This window comes from Schistocerca americana, chromosome 4, assembly GCF_021461395.2.
Source record: "Schistocerca americana isolate TAMUIC-IGC-003095 chromosome 4, iqSchAmer2.1, whole genome shotgun sequence".
NCBI classification, from domain to species: domain Eukaryota; kingdom Metazoa; phylum Arthropoda; class Insecta; order Orthoptera; family Acrididae; genus Schistocerca; species Schistocerca americana.
The window spans coordinates 241,853,037-241,876,233 of record NC_060122.1 but is presented as its reverse complement, the minus strand read 5'-3'; the positions used below and the strand labels follow the sequence as shown (position 1 = coordinate 241,876,233).

General features: G+C 40.9%; 1 protein-coding gene across 2 annotated transcripts in view; it reads left to right on the top strand.

Annotated features, from left to right (window-relative positions):
• Nucleotides 1-23,197, top strand: part of LOC124612494 (transcription factor 25) — a 136,492-nt gene that overhangs the window by 49,043 nt on the left and 64,252 nt on the right. Inside the window, exon 4 of one of the 2 annotated variants that reach the window (XM_047140732.1) lies at nucleotides 20,646-20,728. In XM_047140732.1, coding sequence (XP_046996688.1) covers nucleotides 20,646-20,728 — 83 coding nt within the window. Of the gene's footprint in view, nucleotides 1-20,642; nucleotides 20,729-23,197 lie in introns of both variants that reach the window. The other variant, XM_047140731.1, reaches the window with a different exon arrangement.

The following is a 23,197-nucleotide window of genomic DNA, read 5'->3' as shown; positions in this document are numbered from 1 at the left end:
CTGGGTCATCCCAGCCTCTGTCTTCTCGCTTAAGAACGGATTTGGTGGATTGTGGATAGTTAACTGTCACCGAGAACTGCAGATCCTTCCAAGACGCATGTGCGTAGCAAACACTGGGCCATTAATTGCAGAACAGCTGAGAGTCATAGAAACCTCCCATGCCGAGTCTATGGGCAAAATTAGCACTACCACTACGAGACAAGATCTTCTAGCTCGACTATCACCAGATCTCACTAAGGAACAACAGAAGAAGCTACTTGTCATTCTTCAAGAATTCTCTGAATGCTTCAGTCCACAGGTGAGGAGCAAATTAGACAAATCGATGGTGAAGCATTGGATTAGCACTGGAGACCATGAACCAATAAGCCAGAGAGCATACCATGTGTCAGCAATGGAATGCCGAATAATTTACGACTACGTAGAGAAAATGATGAAGAATAACATTATTCAACCTTCACAGAGCCCATTGTCGTCACCAGTGGTTCTCGTCAGGGTCAAGGATGGCAGTTGGCGCTTTTGTGTTGATTACAGGAAGCTTAATAAGATAACTAAAAAGGGTGTTTACCCTCTTCAATGAATTGGCAATACACTAGATTGTCTGAAGGGGGCTAAGCTTTTCTCAACTATGGACATGTACTCGGGATACTGGCAAATCAAAGTAGATGAGGCTGATTGTGAGAAAACTGCATTCATCACCCCTGAGGCCCTGTATGAGTGTAAGGCAATGCCGTTTGGTTTGTGTAATGCACCAGCAACTTCTGAATGGATGATGGAAAATCTTCGAAGTCACCTGAAATGGACGATGTGTCTTGTTGTTTAGATGACATTATAGTGTTCTCAGAGATATTTGATGAATACATAAAAAGGCTGAGGGCTGTTCTTAAGTGTCTCCAACAAGGCAGTCTGAAACTTAATCTAAGAAAGTGTCCCTTTGGAGCAAAAGAAATCAAAATACTTTTGACACCTTGTGTCAAACTAAGGTGTGCAGCCAGACCCATTAAAAGTGAGATCTATAATGGAATTTTCTATTCCTAAAAGTATTAGAGATGTGAGAAGCTTCCTCAGATTATGTTCTTATTACTGTTATTTTATCAGAGACTATTGTATCAAAGCCAGGCCACTCCAAGAGTTGTTAAAAGCTGATGCTAAATTTATCTGAGGTGGTGCTCAACAAGATTCTTTCAATGTGCTGTGAAAAGCTCTGATGACTGACCCTGTACTTGGTCTGGATGACAAGAGAGCACCTACAGAACTACACACAGTTGCCAGCAGGTTTGGTATTGGTGCTGTTCTGGTGCAAATTTCTGATGGAAAAGAACAGGTTATATCCTATGCTTCTAGGGCACTTACAAAAGCCGAGAGAAACTACTCAACTACAGAAAGAGAATTTCTTGCTGTGATCTGGGCCGTGTGTAAATTTCAACAGTATCACCATGGAAGGCCATTCACAGTCGTTACAGACCATCACTCACTTTGTCGCTTGATGGGTTTTGGGATCCAACGGCATGACTCACCCTGTGCAAGACCATCAAGACTTTGATGAAGATAGTGGCTGTCCCGCTGCACTCCAGGATCTTTCTGCTGAGCAGGAGGAGGACGCCAAATATCTGAAATTATGCTTGCCTTAAATTGGTCAGAGGATGTGAAAGGACAGTTTAAGGTAGTTAATGGATTACTTTTCACGAAAAACTTTGATCTGTTTGGAAAGAGTTGTCTACCAGTGATCTCTAACACATGCACTTAGATGTTCTACAGAAATTCCATGACACACCTGAGGCCGGACATTTAGGATTTATTAAGACATACGATAGGATCCACAAGAGATTTTTCTGGACAGGTCACTATGTGTCGGACTGTTGAGAGTGCCAGAGGAGAAAGGCAGTTCCTCAGAAATCACCTGGACGACTCATACAAATTCCACCAGCCGAAAAGCATTACCTGCGTGTTGGGCTTGACCTCCTTAGATGATTTCCAACGTCTGCTGGTGGCAATAGATGGATTGTTGTTTGCACTGATTATCTGACATGCTATATCATTACAAAAGCCGTGAAGAGTCGAAGCATCCGAGGTAGCCAAATTCATCGTGGAAGATATTGTATTAAAACCTGATGCCCCAAGGTCGTTAATTACGGATTGAGGAAAAGTTTATCAATCGAATCTTGTGACACAGATAAACCGTCGGTGCAACATTACTCATCACATGACGACTGCCTACCATCCGCAAACTAACAGGCTTACTGAACACCTTAATAAGACCTTGGCTAACATGCTATCAATGTTCGTCAATGTTGAGCAGAGCAACTGGGATGAGGTGCTACCTTTCATGACATTTGCCTACACCAAACAAGACACTGTAGGATTTACGCCATTTTTTCCCAGTGTATGTACCCGAGGCGATGACGACGATGGACACTGTGTTTCTGTTACATCCTGATGATGTGGACGATGATTACATTGGCCAGGTGTTAACCAGAGCTGAGGAAGCTCGGCTTTAAGCTCAACTCCAAGCTCAACTCCGCACACTGCAGGCTCAAGAAAACGATCGCCGAAGCTATGACGAGAGTCACCGCCCTGTTGTCTACCAGCCTGGTGACCTCGTCTGGATCTTCACTCCTGTTCTGGAGGTTGGTCTGTCTGAGAAGCTCCTGTGATGCTACTTTTGACCTTATAAGGTTGTAAAATAGTTGTCTGATGTTCCTTATGAAGTTGAAGATTTCAATCCCGACAAAGGCGTCGAAAGATCAGAAATACGGTCCACGTCCTTCTGATGAAGTCCTATAAGGATCCTGCAATCCAGGGAGAAGCTCCAGCGACAGGCCACAAGTGGAAAGGTGATGAAGAGTGTAATGGCAAAAGAAGTCATAAGGAGATCACCACCAGGGTGAGAATCAGTCATCAATCAGGAGGCAGTGTGTGTAGGACGGATGACTTGTTCCCGGACTAGGAGGACATAACACAGAGACGCTGTTCTCTTAAGGAGGGAGCAGTGTCGCAGAAGAAACTGAGTAGCTCCGTGGTGTAGTGGTTATGACACTAAACTGCTGCATGGAGGGTCGCGAGTTCAAAACTCACCTGGACTGCACAATTTTAATTTCTATATTCAGTTCGAGTACATTCTAGAAACATCCACAGATGTCAAGAATCATCGTACTGTAATTTTCTGTAGCTGTATATATACTGTATGTGTTCTGACCGGAGGAAGTTCGCTCCGTGCTCTTGTACATGCAAGTGCTGAATAAACCTTTGTTAAGTGAAGTTAGTGTTTGTCTGTCATCTAATTATACCTTCTTCTACATGACACTATTTACTAGTGCCCTTACAATACTACCTGATATAGTGTAAAATCAGGATATATGTTATTGAAATGCTGGCTTCTCCTTTCAGTAGATACAGCTTCCCATTTGTAGAAATATTACTCCCCAAACACATACTCATCCCTCTTTTAGTCTCCGTCCCACATTTAAACTTTTGCTTAATACAAGGTTTTTTTATTATGAAGACTGAGCTGTTTTTGTTTCACTTTATGAATTGTGTGGTCTGTTCCTTCCCCCATGAACCATAGACTTGCCGCTGGTGGGGAGGCTTGCGCGCTTCAGCGATACATATAGCCGTACCATAGGTGCAACCACAACAGAGGGGTATCTGTTGAGTGGCCAGACAAACGTGTGGTTCCTTTTCGGTAGTTGCAGGGGCAACAGTCTGGATGATTGACTGACCTGGCCTTGAACATTAACCAAAATGTCCTTGCTGTGCTGGTACTGCGAACGGCTGAAAGCAAGGGGAAACTACAGCCGTAATTTTTCCCGAGGGCATGCAGCTTTACTGTATGGTTTAACTGATGTTGGCGTCCTCTTTAGTAAAATATTCCGGAGGTAAAAAGAGTACCCCATTCGGATCGCCAAGCGGGGCTACTCAGGAGGATGTTGTTACCAGGAGAAAGAAAACTTGCGTTCTATGGATTTGAGCATGGAATGTCAGATTCCTTAATTGAGCAGGTAGGTTAGAAAATTTAAAAAGGGAAATGGATAGCTTAAAGTTAGATATAGTGGGAATTAGTGAAGTTCGGCGGCAGGAGGAACAAGACTTCTGGTCAGGGGAACACACGGCTATAAATACAATATCAAATAGGGGTAATGCAGGAGTAGGTTTAATAATGAATAAAAAAATAGGAGCACGGGTCAGCTACTACAAACAGTATAGTGAATGCATTATTGTAGCCAAGATAGACACAAAGCCCATACCTACCACAGTAGTACAAGTTTATATGCCAAGCTCTGCAGATGATGAACAGATTGAAGAAATGTGTGATGAGATAAACGAAATAATTCAGATAGTGAAGGGAGATGAAAATTTAATAGTCATGGGTGACTGGAATTCGATAGTAGGAAAAGGAAGAGAAGGAAAAGTAGTTGGTGAATATGGAATGGGGATAAGGAATGAAAAAGGAAGCCACCTGGTAGAATTTTGCACAGAGCATAACTTGATCATAGCTAACACTTGGTTTAAGAATCATGAAAGAAGGTAGTATATATGAAAGAGGCCTGGAGACACTGGAAGGTTTCAGATAGATTATATAATGGTAAGACAGAGATTTGGGAACAAAGTTTTAAATTGTAAGACTCTGACCACAATCTATTGCTTATGAACTGTAGAGTAAAACTGAAGTAACTGCAAAGAGGTGGGAATTTAAGAAGATGGGACCTGGATAAACTGAAAGAACCAGAGGTTGTAGAGTGTTTCAGAGAGCATTAGGGGACAATTGACGAAAATGGGGGATAGAAATACAGTAGAAGAAGAATGGGTAGCTTTGAGAGATGAAACAGTGAAGGCAGTAGAGGATCAAGTAGGTAAAAAGCCGAGGGCTTGTAGAAATCCTTGGGTAACGGAAGCGATATTGAATTTAATTGATGAAAAGAGAAAATACAAAAATTCAGTAAATGAAGCAGGTGAAAAGGAATACAAATGTCTCAAAAATGAGATCAACAGGAAGTGCAAAATGGCTAAGCAGGGAAGGCCAGAAGACAAATGTAAGGATGTAGAGGCATATATCACTAGGGGTAAGATAGATACTGCCTACAAGAAAATTAGAGAGACCTTTGGGAAACAGAGAACCACTTGTATGAATATCAAGAGCTCAGATGGAAAAGAGTTCTAAGCAAAGAATGGAAAGCAGAAAGGTGGAAGGAGTATATAGAGGGTCTATACAAGGTTGATGTACTTGAGGACAATATTATTGAAATGGAAGAGGATGTAGAGGAAGATGAAATGGGAGGTGTGATACTGCGTGAAGAATTTGACAGAGCACTGAAAGACCTATGTCAAAACAAGGCCCTGGGAGTAGATAACATTTCATCAGAACTACTGATAGCCATGGGAGAGCCAGCCCTGACGAAACTCTACCTACCATCTGGTGAGCAAGATGTATGAGACGGGCGAAATACCCTCAGACTTCAAGAAGAATATAATAATTCCAATCCCAGGAAAAGCATGTGTTGACAGATGTGAAAATTACCGAATTATCAGCTTAATAAGTCATGGCTGCAAAATACTAACACGAATTCCTCACAGATGAATGGAAAAACCGGTAGAAGCCGACCTTGGGGAAGATCAGTTCAGATTCTGTAGAAATGTTTTAACACGTGAGGCAATACTGACCCTAAGACTTGTCTTAGAAAATAGATTAAGGAAAGGCAAACTTACGTTTCTAGCATTTGTAGACTTAGAGAAAGCTTTTTGACAGTGTTGACTGGGAATACTCTCTTTCAAATTCTGAAGGTGACAGGGAGCGGAAGGCTGTTTACAATTTGTACAAGAACCAGGTGGCAGTTGTAAGAATTGAGGGGCATGAAAGGGAAGCAGTGGTTGAGAAGGGAGTGAGACAGGGTTGTAGCCTATCCCCGATGTTATTAAATATGTATATTGAGCAAGCAGTAAAGGAAACATAGGAAAAATTCGGAGTAGGAATTAAAATCTATGGAGAAGAAATAAAAACTTTGAGATTGGCCGATGACATTGTAATTCTGGCAGAGACAGCATAGGACTTGGAAGAGCAGTTGAACGGAATGTACAGTGTCTTGAAAGGCGGATATAAGATGAATATCAACCAAAACAAAACGAGGATAATTGAATGTAGTCCAATTAAATCAGTTGATGCTAAGGGAAATAGATTAAGAAATGAGATACTTAAAGTAGTAGATGAGTTCTGCTGTTTGGGGAGCAAAATAACTGATGATTGTTGAAGTAGAGAGGATATAACATGTAGACTAGCAATGGCAAGAAAAGTGTTTCTAAAGAATAGAAATTTGTTAACATCGAGTGTAGATTTAAGTGTCAGGAAATCTTTTTAATAGTATTTGTATGGAGTGTAGCCATGTATGAGTGTGAAACATGAATGATTAATAGTTTAGACAAGAAGAGTATAGAAGCTTTCGAAATGTTGTGCTACAGAAGAATGCTGAAGATTAGATGGGTAGATCACATAACTAATTAGGAGGTACTGAATAGAATTAGGGAGAAGAGGAATTTGTGGCACAACTTGACTAGAAGAAGGGATCGGTTAGTAGGACACATTTTGAGGCACCAAGGGATCACCAATTTAGTATTGGAGGGCAGCTTGGAGGGTGAAAATCGTAGAGGGAGACCAAGAGATGAATACACTAAGCAGATTCAGGAGGAGGTAAGTTGCAGTAGTTACTCGGAGATGAAGCATCTTGCACAGGATATAGTAGCATGGAGAATTGCATCAAACCAGTCTATGGACTGAAGACCACCCAACAACAGTGTGTTCCTTTTACTTGAAAAGAATATCTCACAACACATATGGAATTTAAATTCTCTCCTCCAGTTCTGTTCCTTTTCCTTGTTTTTACACCACTTTCCCTCTGCAATCAATCCAAGTCTATTTCTGAAAATTCCTTCATCCTATCCTCAGGCACAGGTGGAAGACTTCTCCATTTAAATGCTAAGGTATTTAGATCAGATCCTCCAAATTTCGATGCAACACATGATACAGCCTTTATCTGGGACATTCTGTCAGCTGTTAATGGATTATTTGGCTCTATGAATTTTAAGTTTCCAAAAAATACATTGTGTATAGGTAGAAGTTTCTTCATTTCTTAGATTGCTGTGATATAGAAATAAAGACATTTAAATCTTATTTGATAAATTCCATTTTAACATTCTCGAGGAAAAATTTGTAATAAATGTTCAGATTTGGGCCAAGATACCCTGACTCTAATGAGCGATGATGGCATGGTTGAAGTGTATATATCTTGTGCATTTCAGTGAGGACACTAGGGTTTATAATGTTCTGACTATGTTTTGGAATAGATGCTGAGAATCTTCCGAAAGCTTGTGAATAAATATTTTCCTTGATTGGAATAAGGCATTAAAATTGTTGAAGTAAACCAAAACATACTTTATGAACAACATGTAAGCTTTAGTGTAAGAAGTTTCTAAATTGCAAAGAATCATTTCTGCAGACTTTACTTCAACAGTTGCTAACTGGCAGTAGTGCAAAAATACATCCCAGTTTCCGAGGAGGCCAACAACACATGCATGTAAAACAAGCCATCGCATACCCAATAATTTTTATATTTGATTCCAAAAACTTCTCGTAAAATAGTGCAGCGCTTTGCACTGCCAGATGTGTAGCTTGTCATGTACCTTATTAACTCTTTGCAGGATCTAGGAAGCTTCTCACATGCATTGCATACAACTAAAGCAGACGAATGGCAAGTAAAGCTGAAACAATCAAGTTTGGTACAACATTTGTAAGTTTTGTCATTACAGAATTATGGCTTTCCAATATTACAGATGCATTATAACAAGCCATGCCAATTACATTTGTAATTGGAATATCCTTCTTTTTCAACATACTCTGCATAGCTCTGAGTAGGACTTCTGCCGAGCAGTCTTTGGCATATAAAGGGATCAATTCCAGACGTTGTGTTTTCACATGCCTGTCAATTGGTGAGACACATTTGGCTAAAAGCCACAAATGTTTGCTGTCTGATATTTCCATACTTTCGTCCACCATAATAGAAAATTTATTATCCTTTAGTAACTGAACTGTTTTATCAATTTCGATTTTTGTAATAACATTTTTCACTTATATTGGTACACTTTGTTCAACGTAAAGTCACCTCTGAAGGAATTTTGGAATCGGGGAAAACATCTTTTAACACAGGAGCAAGGTGATCCACTGTTGAAAATGCAACATTATGCTCCATGAGAAAAGTTGCTAATCTTATTTCAGCTGTCTCACTTTATCTGCATTTTTGCTTTCATTACACATTTTCGAAAAGTAATCCACAACAGTTCCTACTTTGCACAGTTTTAACATTTTTAATGTGTTTAACTCAAGAAGCATGTTTTTTGAGTTTGCTATTATCTTGAGCAACAATCACGTTAGTCTCTTTACACCATGCCTTTCTTTTGTCACCTTCTGCGGCCTGCAACCACCCTTTAAATATGTCAAATTGAAGCCAAGAGTCTTGGAAAGTTCTAATATTTTTTTTCCAGGTCTAATACACTGCACCTGGAATTAAATTTCTTTGCACTGCAGTCTGACATTTTTAAATGTGTACAAAACAAACCACTCAGAAACAATTATTATTTAATAAGATCAAGATTTGCACACAAGACTCAGTCCAAGTGACAATCAACAGGTAATAACTTCGAGTGACACTGAACTGGGCAAATTAAACCAATTCTAACAATACCGTATAACTATGTGCTACGTTACAGCGTAACATGCCACTTGTCTTGACCTCCCATCTCACTTGCATTCTGAGAGGCACTGTTTATTTGAAAACTCGACAAATGTTTCACACATTTCACTCATTAATAAATAATGGTGTGTTTAATTTAGTGCATACGAAGGGAAATTTGAACTAATGATAGCTACTATAATGGAGTACATACAGATTACTGGTTGAAAAAATGGCAGTCAGCGGGTGTTGTATAATTACTACTGTGAGCTGTTTTACTGTATTTTCAGGGTATGTGACAATCGTACGTATAACAGTGCACATGTATTACTGTTGTCTAAGCAAACCTATTGTGCCCATAGTGGATGCTGACTGCTGGTTTGTACAAATGGCAGATGGCACGTGTTGTGTACTTCCATGAAATGTTTATCTTTGCTGTTATATGTACCATAAGCATTCCTACACTGTATTAAAGGCAAAAATTAAATATCCCATATTCATCTTACTTTTAGCAAAAAAAAACCTTTGTCCCTTCTTGATAAATATTTATAAAAAATGTCCCACAATATGGGACAAATCCCACGGGTTGGAATGCTAATACCAACATGCAAAACAGAAATGCACTAACCTAAATTTGCAATTGACGATGGCAGGAATACACAAGTGGCCTCTAGAGGCATTAAATGTTGACATATTCTCTACTAACTTTTGCAGTGTGTCAGCTTGGCACCACTCTTGTATCAGTGATGTACTCTGTGACTTGTAATATGGGATGGACGCACTTGGCGAAACATACTGTAAATACTTGTTTTAACTCTTGACGTGCCAATGCACCTTACATCAACTATCCAGCCATTTAAGATATTGAGTATGTTTACAGCTCTAATTGGGTACTTGTATTAATCTTCACCAAGATGTGACTAATAATAATTCACACTGTGTGTTACATTTATGACATTGTATGCTATTTCATAATTTAGTGTGCTTTACATTTTATGTACACATTCATGAGATGATCGAAACTCTATTTTACCAAAAACGCTCGTCATAAATAAAAGTTTTACAAATACGATCTTTGTTGAGAAGTTGTCTTACTTAAAGTTGAGTATCTACAAATCACCCCTTATTACTCACAATTGTTAAGAATTTTTTTATGGAATTATGAGTGACAAGGACCTACTGACTAAAGAAACAGAAATAGGTTAATTCAATTTTTGTCAGATTAGCCTTGTAATGGAATGACATTTATGAATGTTCAGTAATTAACATTTTTAATGTTTTGTGTTTAATCCTCAAGCAGGGGCGCCTGTGCATAAAATATGCAAACCACAAATAACGTTGTCTTTTGTACCATTCCATTGTTGTTTTACTATTGTGAGCCTGTACTTATTCCTTCATTATTGCTTCGGCTAACACATGCTAAGTACCGAGCGAGGTGGCGCAGTGGTTAGCACACTGGACTCGCATTCGGGAGGACGACGGTTCAATCCCGTCTCCGGCCATCCTGATTTAGGTTTTCCGTGATTTCCCTAAATCATTTCAGGCAAATGCCGGGATGGTTCCTTTGAAAGGGCACGGCCGATTTCGTTCCCAATCCTTCCCTAACCCGAGCTTGCGCTCCGTCTCCAATGACCTCGTTGTCTACGGGACGTTAAACACAAACCACCACCACCAACACATGCTAAGTTGTGCTGTCATACGCCCAGGTGAGCAACAGTAATGTAAAATAAACAGCGAGCTAGATGAGGAAAAAATTTACCCAGATATAGGGCCAGCTGCACAATCCCACAATGAGGCAGTTCTCTGAGATAATTAGCAAAAGAAGTGGTGGTTGGCTGGGATCTGATGCAACTGTTCTGTTTAATGCTGCAAGTGGGTCATTACTGTGGAGTAATACTTCTATGCAGCAACAGAGTGATACATGAATGTTTATTTTAATATTGTTTAATGAAACAACAGTTTAGCTTGCATAATGTAATTTTCTTTTATCATTGTTTAATTAAACGAAGATTAAACTGTGACTTTGATCATGCATGTGTACCTTGGTAACATAAACACGTCTATTTTTTACTGTTTAAAAAGTAGTTTATGCATCCACTCAGGTTATAAAAAAGGATGTGCCCACTCGAGGGCTAAAAAACCTCTATAGTGTTTAATTCAAGTTCAGTTATACAGTATTTTATGCTAAACTGGGTAATACAGGTTTTCAGGTTACTACATTGTATATGTCTTTCCTTATAAAACAAAAGCTGATATAAAAATTTGGAGTAATCATTGGTATCCCAACAAACACTTCTAGCTAATCTTATATTATTTGCATCAGCTTCTTTTTAGTTTTGTAGCATTATCAAAGTTGAGTTGTGTTCTATTTCTGAAGAGTCTGAATCACACACATTCCGATCTCACAGAATGTTTGCAAAACTTCAAACGGTTCCTGGAGACAGAACTTTCCCCAACTTTAAACCATTAGATTTTTTTAAAGGGACTTAGAAGCAGGGAGGATCAGTAATGAACTATAATTTAAGGAATAAATTTATATCCTTTGTGATAGAAGAAAATTTATTGCCATAAAGATGTGTAGCTTGTAAGTATTCCAGTCTGTTGTAGTTTGGGATAACTACTGAACTAAGTACAACAGATGATGTTACTCTGTAATTTGTGTAATCTTCAGGACCTTCACCCTAATTCCATTGGCTGAAATGAGAGGATATTTGTCCAATTCCATTTCCTGGTTTACTTGCTATTGTTGAGTCCCTTGTAACATCAAGTGGCTGAACTTAACCACACTTTCAGATGAATGTGTGTGTTCTATCCAGAAAAAAGTGTTAATGTTATAGATTAAGCCTACTGTAAGTAGTGCAGCTTAAAAAATAGAATTAACTTGACCTGTTTTTAAATGTTGTTGTCTGGGCCTGATTATTTTATCAGTTTTATCACTTAAAATTTCAGTTTTGTCAAATATTTTGCTCAGAACCTTGGAAAATTTGGTGGTTTATTTTAAATTCGAAAGAAAAGATAAAGAATATCTGTTACAAAATCAAAAAATAACAAAGAAACAACAATTTATCTTATTTTACAAAAGAAAAAGAATATTTTGAATTATCCCTTTTCCTTTGTGGTATTTGATTTAAAGGTGAAGAATATTTTTCACAAAGTGAAATACAAAAATGTAGGTATACATTTTCTCCTGGCTTGATGGCTTTTTCTTAAAAGTATGATCTGATGGCAGAATGCGAAAGTAATTAAATTGGTGTACAAAATAGTAAGTCCTCCACTAGTTGAATTAATCAACTAATCATTTGAAGAAGGTTGTTTTCCAGAATCATTAAAATACGCGGAAATAAAACCACTTTTTAAGAAATGGTCAAGAGAAGATATGGGGAATTATCGTCCTATCTCCCTCCTTCCAGTGCTGTCAAAAATTTTGAGAAAGTAGCTGCTATACAAATCCAAAACTTTATTGTATCACAGGGGATTATTTTGTGCAATCAGTTTGGCTTCCAGCAGTGGAAAAATACAACACATGTCATAAATAATTTCATAGATAAAATCAGCACAGCTCTAGACAAAAAAAAGTAAAGTAGCCGGTATTTTCTGTGACCTGACAAAGGCTTTCGATTCCGTAAATCATTCCTTGCTAATCCACAAACTAGAAAAATATGGGATTAAGGGTGCAGTACTTCAATGGCTTACTTCTTACTTATCTAATAGAAAACAAATAACAATCACCTCCTCAAATGGTGTAAACTACCATTCAGACTGGAAAACAATAACACAGGGTGTCCCGCAAGGTTCGATCCTCGGTCCAATTGTCTTTCTATTGTCTGTCAACGACTTAACGTTAAACATAAATTCACCATCCATCCTGTTTGCTGATGACATATCTGTCTTGATAGAAAGCAAAGAAACAGAAACGATTCCTGCTAGTCACTGGTACATTAGGCAGGCTAGAGTCATGGTTCCAGCTAAATGGTCTGAAGCTTAACATATGAAAAACAAACCTGATTGAATTCAGAACCAAACAGTCAAGAGACCAGGAAATTAGTATAAATCATAAAAGTGAAGAATTAACAGAAGTGCATTCTGCCAAATTTCTAGGTCTACACCTTGATAAGAATTTAAACTGAAACACACCTATTGAGTATCTGTGCAGCAATCTGGGTAGCTTTGCATATGCCATGCATATATTATCAAGTGCTACTAACATGTCCACTCGCAAAGTAGCATATCTAAGTTACTTTGAATCAGTGATAAGATATGGCATTATTTTCTGGGGGAGCTCCAATAATATATCTCGTGTACTGAAGCTCCAGAAGAAAATTGTCAAAAATATGTGCACTGCACAGCAAAGAGAATCATATCGTCCATTATTACAGAAACTAAAAATTTTGATTGTCCCCCTCCCTATACATATACGAGCTAATGATATTTTTACGCAGCAAACCAGAATTGTTAATTAGAAACCAATTTGATCATCGATACAGTACAAGGAATAGAGATAATTTTATGCTTCCTGCCCATAGATTGAAATTATATGCTCAGTCCCCACAATATATGGGCATGAAAGTCTACAACAAACTTAAAGGCAAAAACATTCTAAACATGGTACTAGGGATACTAAAAAAGAAGTTACATGAAATTCTTATACACAAATGTTATTACTCATTAGAAGAGTTCATGGAAGATGAACTGATAATTTGAGCAGAATCCAACCGCAAATTAGTATATGTTGTGGGAAAAAAAAAATTGTCCATTATCAAGAAAGATATTTACTATGCTGGAAAATAAGAAAATATAGATACTGCTACATAGACTAAATATAGTTTTAAAAATTAATATTTGATTCTAGTTTGTAATTTTTGACATGTCTCCTGTACCATAATTACATGATTTGCAAGTGTATGTTTTGAGACTAATAAATCACAATTCACAATGATTGGAGAGAAGTGAAAGTTAAGAATGAAACTTGTCAATGTTGGCCATCATTCTAATCTTGTAGACATTATGAAGCACTTTACACACTTCCATAGATAACATTTGTACTTCAATCCATGGTTTTGTGCTTTGTAAATCATACACTTTGTCATGCTTATCAAGTGTAACTTCAGTATGGACTCCCCTGCAGTATTATGCTACATGTAAAAAAATGTTTGTATGTTTAGGGGTAAGGGAGAGGGATTACACATGGGTTGGCTTGACGGCGTTATTTGCTCTCAAGATTTTGTGGAAGGACACAGTAATGTAAGCTGGAGAACATTAGATGTGTTGATGAGCCATGCAGTTTTCATGTAGCTCCAGTGCAGGAGCACAAATAAACCTTTTATGGATAATGAGAAGTTCCTGAAGGTGACAAATTCCACATTGCTTAATACCAAGGTTGAGTGCGTGGGGCATGAGATCAGGGGGTCCCATTTGCATGAGTCTACTTGTGCATGGGTTACCAAGTCTGAGACAGTACATCCCGGAAGCGGTTACAAGACACCGTCATTCACACACTTCCTATTGTAACATTAGCAGCTGAATCAGCGAGTGTTGTCACAGCCATGAGGGCATATTTTGATAGCAGTGGAGACCAAGCTGGGCTGCACTAGCTTTGCGGTGTCCTCAGTAGGTGTTGGCACCCTTTGAGGTGTGGCGATTGGTAGCTCTGAGTATGAGAAATCTAGAGTGCAGGTCAGCTAGCCTGAGGCTCAGGCTGTGTGGTGGGAAAAGTCTGGCCATTAACATGAGCCTAGAAGAGTATCCACCATGGCCGAATTGACTGAGCAGAGGAAGTACCAAATAAAAACTAAACCCAACTGTTGACAGATAAGCCACTAACATGGTTACAAAGTCAAAATTTTAAAGAGTGCATGGGTGTAGACGTGTCGTCACTTTAAAGTGCAGTTTCTAATTTATTTAATTTTAAATAATTTATTTATAAAACTACCTTCAAAAATTATCTCAGTAATACTGTAAGCAATCCTTACAAATGTAGTGTTTATGGAGAGGTCTAAGTGAGTGCTATTGGATTGTTAAAGTCTATTATTTGTGGCTATCATGTATTTTAAATTACAGATCAGAATGTATAATCCAAGCATAAAAGTTGAATTATCCCATGTATAAAATAAGAAATATTGAAAGTAGCACCAGCATTAATAGACAGATATTATTAGGGATGGATGGGGGTAATTGGTTTAGTTATATATTTTTACTGATAGCATAATGACACAAACTAGTGTCTGCTGTGACAAAAGCATTATTTGTGATCCAACCATTTGAGTTACATAAAAGCTGCAATCAGCACTAGAAAGCTGGTGAAAAATATGTACAAACTGAGATGTAATATACGTAATGAACACTAAGTTTATGGTTTTGAGTATGTTTTTGGAAGTTGGAAGTGTGCGAGTTTAACTCAGTGTCAGTGCGAGGGTATAAATAACAGTGACCATTTTCACTAAAGCTAATGATTCAAAGACCCCTCCCAGCTGCACCAAGGTTCCTCATGTTTTCACGTACTGAAGACGGTCAGTCCTTCGCTACTGTAAATCTGTTTATTATTCAGAAAGGTGTTTATGCAAAAGCTGACACTCTGAATTGCTTTAGGAGACTACCTCTGATTCTCAAGCACAACAACTGCTTGCAGCTACACTCCTCCATGGCTATCCTGTTCGTGTCGAGGCCCATCGAACACTGAATTCTTCCCATGGTGTTATTTACACTAGGCTGCTTGATGGTCTGACCAAGGCAGAAATGTGAACATACCTCTCTGATCAGGGTGTCATTGCCAACCATCGGGTGATGAAAAAAGTAGGCGTTGCCTTTGTGCCCACATGCACTCTCTTTCTCACTTTTGATAGAGTGGTTCTTCCATCAAAGATCAACACAGGTTATGGAGTCATCAGTCAGGCCATATATTCCTAACCCAATGCGCTGCTACCAGTGTCATCATTACAGCCACACTTGAGAGCCCTGTCGACACCCAACAAATGTGTAACCTGTGGTAGGAATGCTCACGAGGGCGATTGTCCGCCTCCTTCTTCCCTCTGCATCAACTGCAGTGACGACCATGCTGCCTCCTCCTGCGATTGTCCTGTGTATCTTGATGAGCGGGCTGTCCACGGGTGAAGGAAAAAGTGCCTTAACCGGTCGCTCGCAAATTGTTGGCTAGTCGAAACCCTGTGTTCTACCGTCAGGCACCCACAGTAGTGTTCTTGCTACATCTCGCTCCAGGAAGGACGTGGCCCCACAGACATGCGACTTCAAATTTAACACTGCTTTTGTGAAATCGCCGGATGTCATAGTAGCGTCCTCATCTCCTCATCCAGCTGTGCAACATGCCACCAAACTCTTGCCTCATGGGGTGAAGTCACCTCCTACACAAAAGTAGGCCAGAAAGGAAAGGAGGAGTGCTCCCCTGAAGACTTCCTACGTCCTTCCAACCAACCAACACTGGAGTCTTCCTCTGCTAACTGGAGAGGCTCGAAGAAGTAAAACAAAGGCAAACGGTCTCCTTTGCCAACTCAAAGGTCCTCATAGGTGTCATCACATGACACCCTTATCCAGCCACCCTCTGTGTCATCAGTGCACACCACCAACCGTTTTTCTGCCCTGGACTCTGCAGGCCAACAGCAAAAGAATGCCAACACTCATGACTCTCCTCCAATGGAATGTTTGCGGCCTTTGATCCAACGGCTGCTCTTAGAATCGCAGCGTCCACTTGTTCTCTGCCTTCAGGAAACAAAATTGCGTCCTCACGACTGTTTTGATCTCTCTTTCCCGGTCCGTTTTGAACACCCCCCCCCCCCTCCCCCCCGAGGTTGGCATTCCATCTCATGGGGGAGTTGTGCTCCTCATACAGGATGATATCATAGCCAACCCATCTCCCTGACTACCAGCCTTCAAGCTGCTTCAGTTTCCCTTTTCCTTCCTGACTTTACCTTTTCCCTTTGTACTGTTTACATCCTCCGTCATTCGATTTCAGCAGGGCAGAGTTCCTCCAGCTAATTGGGCAGGGCAGATATCCCACCCCTTTCTGCTGCTTGGTGACATTAATATGCACCATCCCCTTTGTGGTTCTCCCAGAACCTGTCTGAGAGGTGCCCTCTTGGCTGACATCCTTAATCAACTTAACCACTTCTGCCTTAACACAGGAGCATACACTTTCCTTGCAGACTCCACGCACACCTATTCCCATTTAGACCTATCCTTCTGCACTGCCCAGCTTGCCCATTGTCTCAAGTGGTCCATCCTCTCTAACACACACTCGAGCGATCATTTCGTGTGTGCTATCCATTTGTGGACTCTTACCCCACCTCTGTGCACACCCAAATGGCAGCTTACTAAGGTGGAATGGAGGCTTTACTCCCTTGCAGCTTCAGTGATCAACATTTCCTCAGTTGTGATGACCAGGTAGAATATCTTACAGACATTAGCCTTACTGCCGCAGAACATTCCGTTCCTCCCGTTCCCTTGGTGGACTGACACGTGCCTCAATCCAGTTCGTGCGTGGGGACGTACTCTCCGTATTTTTAACCAACATCCTACGATGACAGACTGCATTCGTTATAAACAGACGCGTGCACAGTGTTGTCGCATTCTTCGGGATAGGAAAAAAGCTAGCTGGATTTTATTCACTAGTTCTTTTATCATGTGGGCCAACCTCCAACGACTCTCTGTGACCAAGATCCGTTTCCCAATTTTCAGGCTGACAGTAGCAGATGTTGTCATTGTAGACCCTGTTGCTATATCCAACACCTTAGGCCTCCATTTTGCAGAGATTTTGAGGTCCTTCCAGTGTCACCCTGCCTTTCTCCATTGGAAACAAGCAGAGGAGGCTCAGCTATACCCTTCTCTTCTCAGAATCTTAAGTGCTACAATGCCGCCTTTACTATGAGGAAGCTAGAGCGTGCTCTCACTTCATCCAGCTCCTTTGCCCCAGCGTGACACCGTTAACATTCACATGTTGCAGCACCTTTCTCCTGCAGGCAAACCCTTTCTGTTTAATATGTATAACCGCATTTGGGCAGAGGGCATCATACCCATACCTAAGCCTGCTAAGGACAAACACCTTCCTTCTAGCTACTGCCCCGTTTCTCTCACCAGCTATGTTTGTAAGGTGATCGAATGTATGATTCATGCCTGGCTTGTATGGTGACTAGTCTGGCAATTTACTAACCACTGCGCAGTGTAGATATCGAGCGCAGCATTCTGCAGTTGACCGCTCATCACTTTGTCCACCCATGTCGTGAATGGCTTTCTGTAGTAATCCCAGACTGTGGCTGTGTTTTCGATTTGGAGGAAGCCTACAACACCTGCTGAAAGACTGGTATCCTCTGTACTTCCTACAGGTGGAGCTTCCATGGTCGCCCACCCCATTTCCTTCAGGCATTTTTAAAAGACCGAGTTTTCAAGGTCCGTGTGGGTCCTGCCGTGTAGGACACCTATATCCAGGAAAACTGTGTGCCTCTGGGTTCTGTCCTGAGCGTTGTCCTCTTTGCTATCGCAATTAACCCTGTAATGGCCTGTCTCCTGCTGGGCATCTCTGGCTCCCTCTTCGTTGACGATTTTGCTACCTATTGTTGTTCTCCATGGACTTTTCTCATTGAGCGGCATCTTAAGTGATGTCTTGATCATCTTTACTCATGGTGCATCAACAATGGCTTTCATTTTTCCGCTGACAAATCCGTTTGTATGAATTTCTGGCAGGCAATTGGTTTCTTCCACCATCTTTATATCATGGGCCTTTTGCTCTTCCATTCATTGAGACTATGAAGTTCCTGGGGCTCATGCTCGATAGGAAATACTCCTGATCCTCCCATGTATCTTAACCTGGCAGCCTGCTGTATGCAGTCCCTTAATGCCCTATGTGTCTTCAATGGTACTTCCTGGGGTGCAGATCGAACCACCCTGTTCCGATGGTACTGGTCCCTTGTCCATTCAAAACTAGACTATGGGTGTTTTGTTTATGCATCTGTATAGCATGTCCGTCCCTCTTATGCTGTCCCAATGCTATCCACCGTCATGACATCCGTTTGACCACTGGCATCTTCTACACTATCCCGAACTAAGCTGCCAGCCAGAAGCTGCCGAACTACCACTGTCCTAACGCTGTGACTTTCTCCTTAGCAGATGCCATGCATGGCCACCCATCCTATGCCTCCTCCTTCGATGACTTCGTTGATTGCCAGTACTGCGGCACATCCCTCTTCTCTGCTACCACCTGGAGTTCGTTTTTGGCTCTTGCTCTGGCAGCTTAACTTCATACTACCCACCACTTTTCTGAAAGGTGCGAACTCTTCACCACCTTGGCTTCATGTGATGGCCCGTGTTCACCTTTGCCTTCATTCACTTCCTAAGTAATATACTCCAGCCTTGCTTTTGCGGCTTATGTTTCACTACCTTCCCACGGAATTTCGTATGTACACTGATGACTCTCGAACTGACCATGGTGGTGGGTGTGCCTTTGTCATTGGCACCAATGTTTTTCAGTATTGCTTCCAGATTACAGCTAAAAAATTACAGCACAGCTCTTTGCCCTGTATCAGGCCACACAGTTAGATTCAGCGACACAGGCTTTTCAATTGTGTTATCTGCTCCGACTCTCTGTGCCCTTCAAATGTGTGTGCTGCTCATCGTCCATCCCTTAGTGCAACAGGTACAGGAAAGCTGTCACTTGCTTGCTAATGATGGAATCACTGTGGTGTTCATGGGGATTCCCAGTCATGTCGGTCCGACAGGAAATGAGGCTGCTGCCAAGGCTGCAGTCCTTGTACTTCAGCTCGCTAGTTCTTATATTCCCTCTGATGATCTCTGCGTTCCCTTCATGAGAACAAGCTCCAGGTTATTAAGCCTCTCTCAACTGTGTGGATGACCTAGTCCTGTCCCTCTCGCTGCAAGGAGATCATTTTAACTAGATAGTGTATTGTGCACTGTCTCTTTAGTCATCATTATTTGTTAAATGGTGCTCCCTCATCACTTTGTGCACATTGTGCCCAACTTTTGACTGTCCTCCATTTCCTGACGGAATGCCTTTTTTTAACCGCTTATGTTCCCATTTGTGTGGTCCATCTGAGTTATCGGCAGGATGGGCAGGCTGTCGGCTGAGTTTTACTTTTTATCTGTCATAGCAATATGGCGAAAGCCATTTAATTTTTAGTTCTGGACCTCTGTTTCTCTATGGCATATTTTATAGATCTTTCTCCATGTCCGTGTTTTTTAGCTGTCTTCTTTTCCGTTGATTGGGATTGATGTGTAGTTGTTTTTAACTCCTCTCTTTGTCTCTGTGTTCTACACTTTTGACATGGGCATGTATGACCCTAGTTGTTTTTGAGCCATAAAACAAAACAAAACCATGAAATAAACTAACACTTGCGTCATGTTACAGGTCTCTAGTTGCGAAAGTATCGCTTGAAAGTATCATGAAATTATCTTAAAGTACCCATGTGCTGCTCACACTCTGGATTGCCACCGTGAAACTAAGTTCAACACTTGCTGGAAACTTCCCAGACTCACCAAACCAATGTTCAGAGGAACAGACTCGTGGAGACCAGACCAGACCATGCTAGTCATGTACATAACTTGTTATGAAATTATGTTAAAAATGACTATATTTGGAAATACATTGTTTTTCTTACAACTAAATGTATTAAAACAAATCCCCAGTTGTTTGTTAAGGAAAAAAATGTAGTGAGTAATTGCAGTTGACGTCTCTTTCATTGTAATAATAGAAAGCTGTGTGTGTGTGTGTGTGTGTGTGTGTGTGTGTGTGTGTGTGTGTGTGTGTGGTTGCATACTTTTCTAACAGTTGCAAAGGATGCCTGGATAAGTTACTGCAGTTTCTTGCAAATGTTGCTAGGTTCAGTCCAAATAGTCAGTCGGTATATATGAATGTTTGTTAAATAAAATTCTGTGCATTTTGTGGTATCTTTTACACTCTAGATTTTTGTTCAGTAGGAGGAGAGGTCATGGGCGAACATATATAAAACAGCCATTGTTAATTAAGCCAAGAGAAAACTGGTTGCCTATTACTAAAACAGGTAAGAACATTATATACCACATATTTTTATAGATACTCAATTAGTGACTGTAAAATGTTGTTGTACAACTCTGAGATGTTTTATACTGGGTTGGCAAAATGTAATGGACCACATCTGTGTCAGATGTTTGATTTAATAGTTTTAAATAATTGTACTAATTGTGGACAACATTCCTCAGGTTATGTATTATTTAGTGTGGTTTATCTGGCATTATTTTTATTAATTCCATAATTGATTGATCACGAAACATGTAGTTGAATGTTGTGACAGTTTTGACGATTTTAAAACAGTGAGTTCAAGCAGTGGTATAATTACAGGCAAACAATTTCGTATTTTGTTAGTGTCCATTATATTTAGCATTTAAGTAATAATGCAACTACACAAATACCAAAGGTGACAAAGCCAACGCAAGATCAAATAGGTGATCAGAAAGAGATGCATAAACTAATCATGAAATCAACTGAGAAGCGTTCAGTGATGGATGACACCTTGGAAAAGGAAATGCAGGAACTAAATTCGAAATTGATAAGCAGGTGGAGCATGGAAGAGAGATTTGAAGCAATGAACTAGAAAACTAAAGAAATCTCAGAGAAACAAGAACATGTGCTTCAAAAATATCAGCACTGAAATAGGCAACATGTCATGAGCCATGATAGCTTTTAATCGGCAAGATAGCTGGCAAGGAAATTTGAAACAGGGGTGTAAGTCATCTGCAGTATGAATTGGTTGAAGAAAGCTGTCCCAAAAAGCATTGCAGATTGTGCGTATGCAGCATATAAACAAAAATTTCCAGATGGCCCACTAATTGGCAAGAGATTTCAAATCAGTTCATTAATGGAGCAAGCAGTGGGGTACCGGTAACAGGACAAGGTATTTGGCTGTGATTAAATTGTGACTGATATGCTGAAAGTTGGAAGCAGCAGTGGTCTATCTCTTAGACCTGCATAAGAATGTTCAGGTCATAGTGAGGTGGCCTGGCGAGTGGTGTGGGTGGATCAGGCTTTGCACCCAGCTGCTAAAAAAAAAAAAAAAAAAAAAAGGATGTGCTCATCCACAGGCTACAGCAGTTGCAGAATTGTTTCACTGATCTGACATGTCAGCAAAAGTATTGCTTCAGTGAGTGGCTAAAAGATATTCAGATGCTGTAAAAATAAAGTAGGTTTGCGCCAAGGCAGAATACCAAAGAATAGATTCTCAGCATCCGGAAAATTTTGAAGAATGGCAGAGTGTTAAGATATTCAAACTTATCTTCACATTGTGTACTATAAGCAAGCTTTTAAAGCAGTGGAAGAAGAATGTCTGTGGATCATATTGTGGGTGATGAGTTACAAAACATATGATGAAACACATTAAGGACCCCTTCTGAACTAGGATCTTGGGTCTGTGACAGCCATTCCAGTGTGTCAAAGATGTACCACCTCTGAACACACCATCAGGCATGTTGGGCAGGTATAAAAGATTGAGTACGAATTGTTGCCTTTAAATCGGCAATGACTCGGGACTATGTATATTTCAGATCTGATTCCACCAAAAAAGGTCGTTGGGTGGACATCATCAGCTGTCCCCCCCTGCGGGTCCGGGGTAAGAATAGGCCCGAGGTATTCCTGCCTGTCGTAAGAGGCGACTAAAAGGAGTTTCAAACCGTTTCGGGCTTTTATGTGATGGTCCCCCTTGGGGTTTGACCTCCATTTTTCAAAATTCTACAGGAGTACGAGCCTTTTGGGGAAGGACACCTTACATGGTGTACCACTGGTCCTAAGTGCACTAAGACCTTGGCACTCAGCATTGCACCGGCGTTGTAACCATACCCACTATTCCTCAAATTGGGCCTAAACACCTGATGGGTTGTCAAAGTTACGCCCATAGTGCATCTCCATCTGCACCAGCGATCCTGATGGACTTTCCATGGCACCAGAAATCCAGCACGGTAGCCAGCCCGTTGTGGTGGGGTCGTCATGTACCCTCTAGGTTGTAGCCCCCTGACAACACAGGGATCGTACTGCCGATACCTGAGCTGCACCCTCCCCACGTCAGCCAAGGAGTAGATGCCCGTCTCCTTGGGGCATCAGGACTCCCGGCAATGGTCATCCTGCCAGGTGGCCCTTGCTGCGGCTGGGTGGCGCCCGTGGGGAGAGCCCCTGGTCGGAGTGGGTGGTATCGGGGCGGACGTTTCGCAGATGAAACGTCAGCACGTATCAGGTCGCTCTGCGGCCGAGTCTTTCAAAAGAAAAGGTGCCGTTTCTAGTTCTAATTCTGGTTCTCCTGCCCTTTCCCCCTTGGCCACTCCATGGGAGGAGGGACAGGCCCGCCGGCTTGGGGCGAAGTACTTCCCCCGCTATTTGGTCTGTTCTCGAACCGATGGGGGGACGTTCGCCACCTCCAAGCCCATGTTCTTTGTTCAGGACATTGAGGACGTCTTCGGGGAAATCGAGGCTCTCAGCAAGATGCGATCAGGGTCCGTTCTTATCA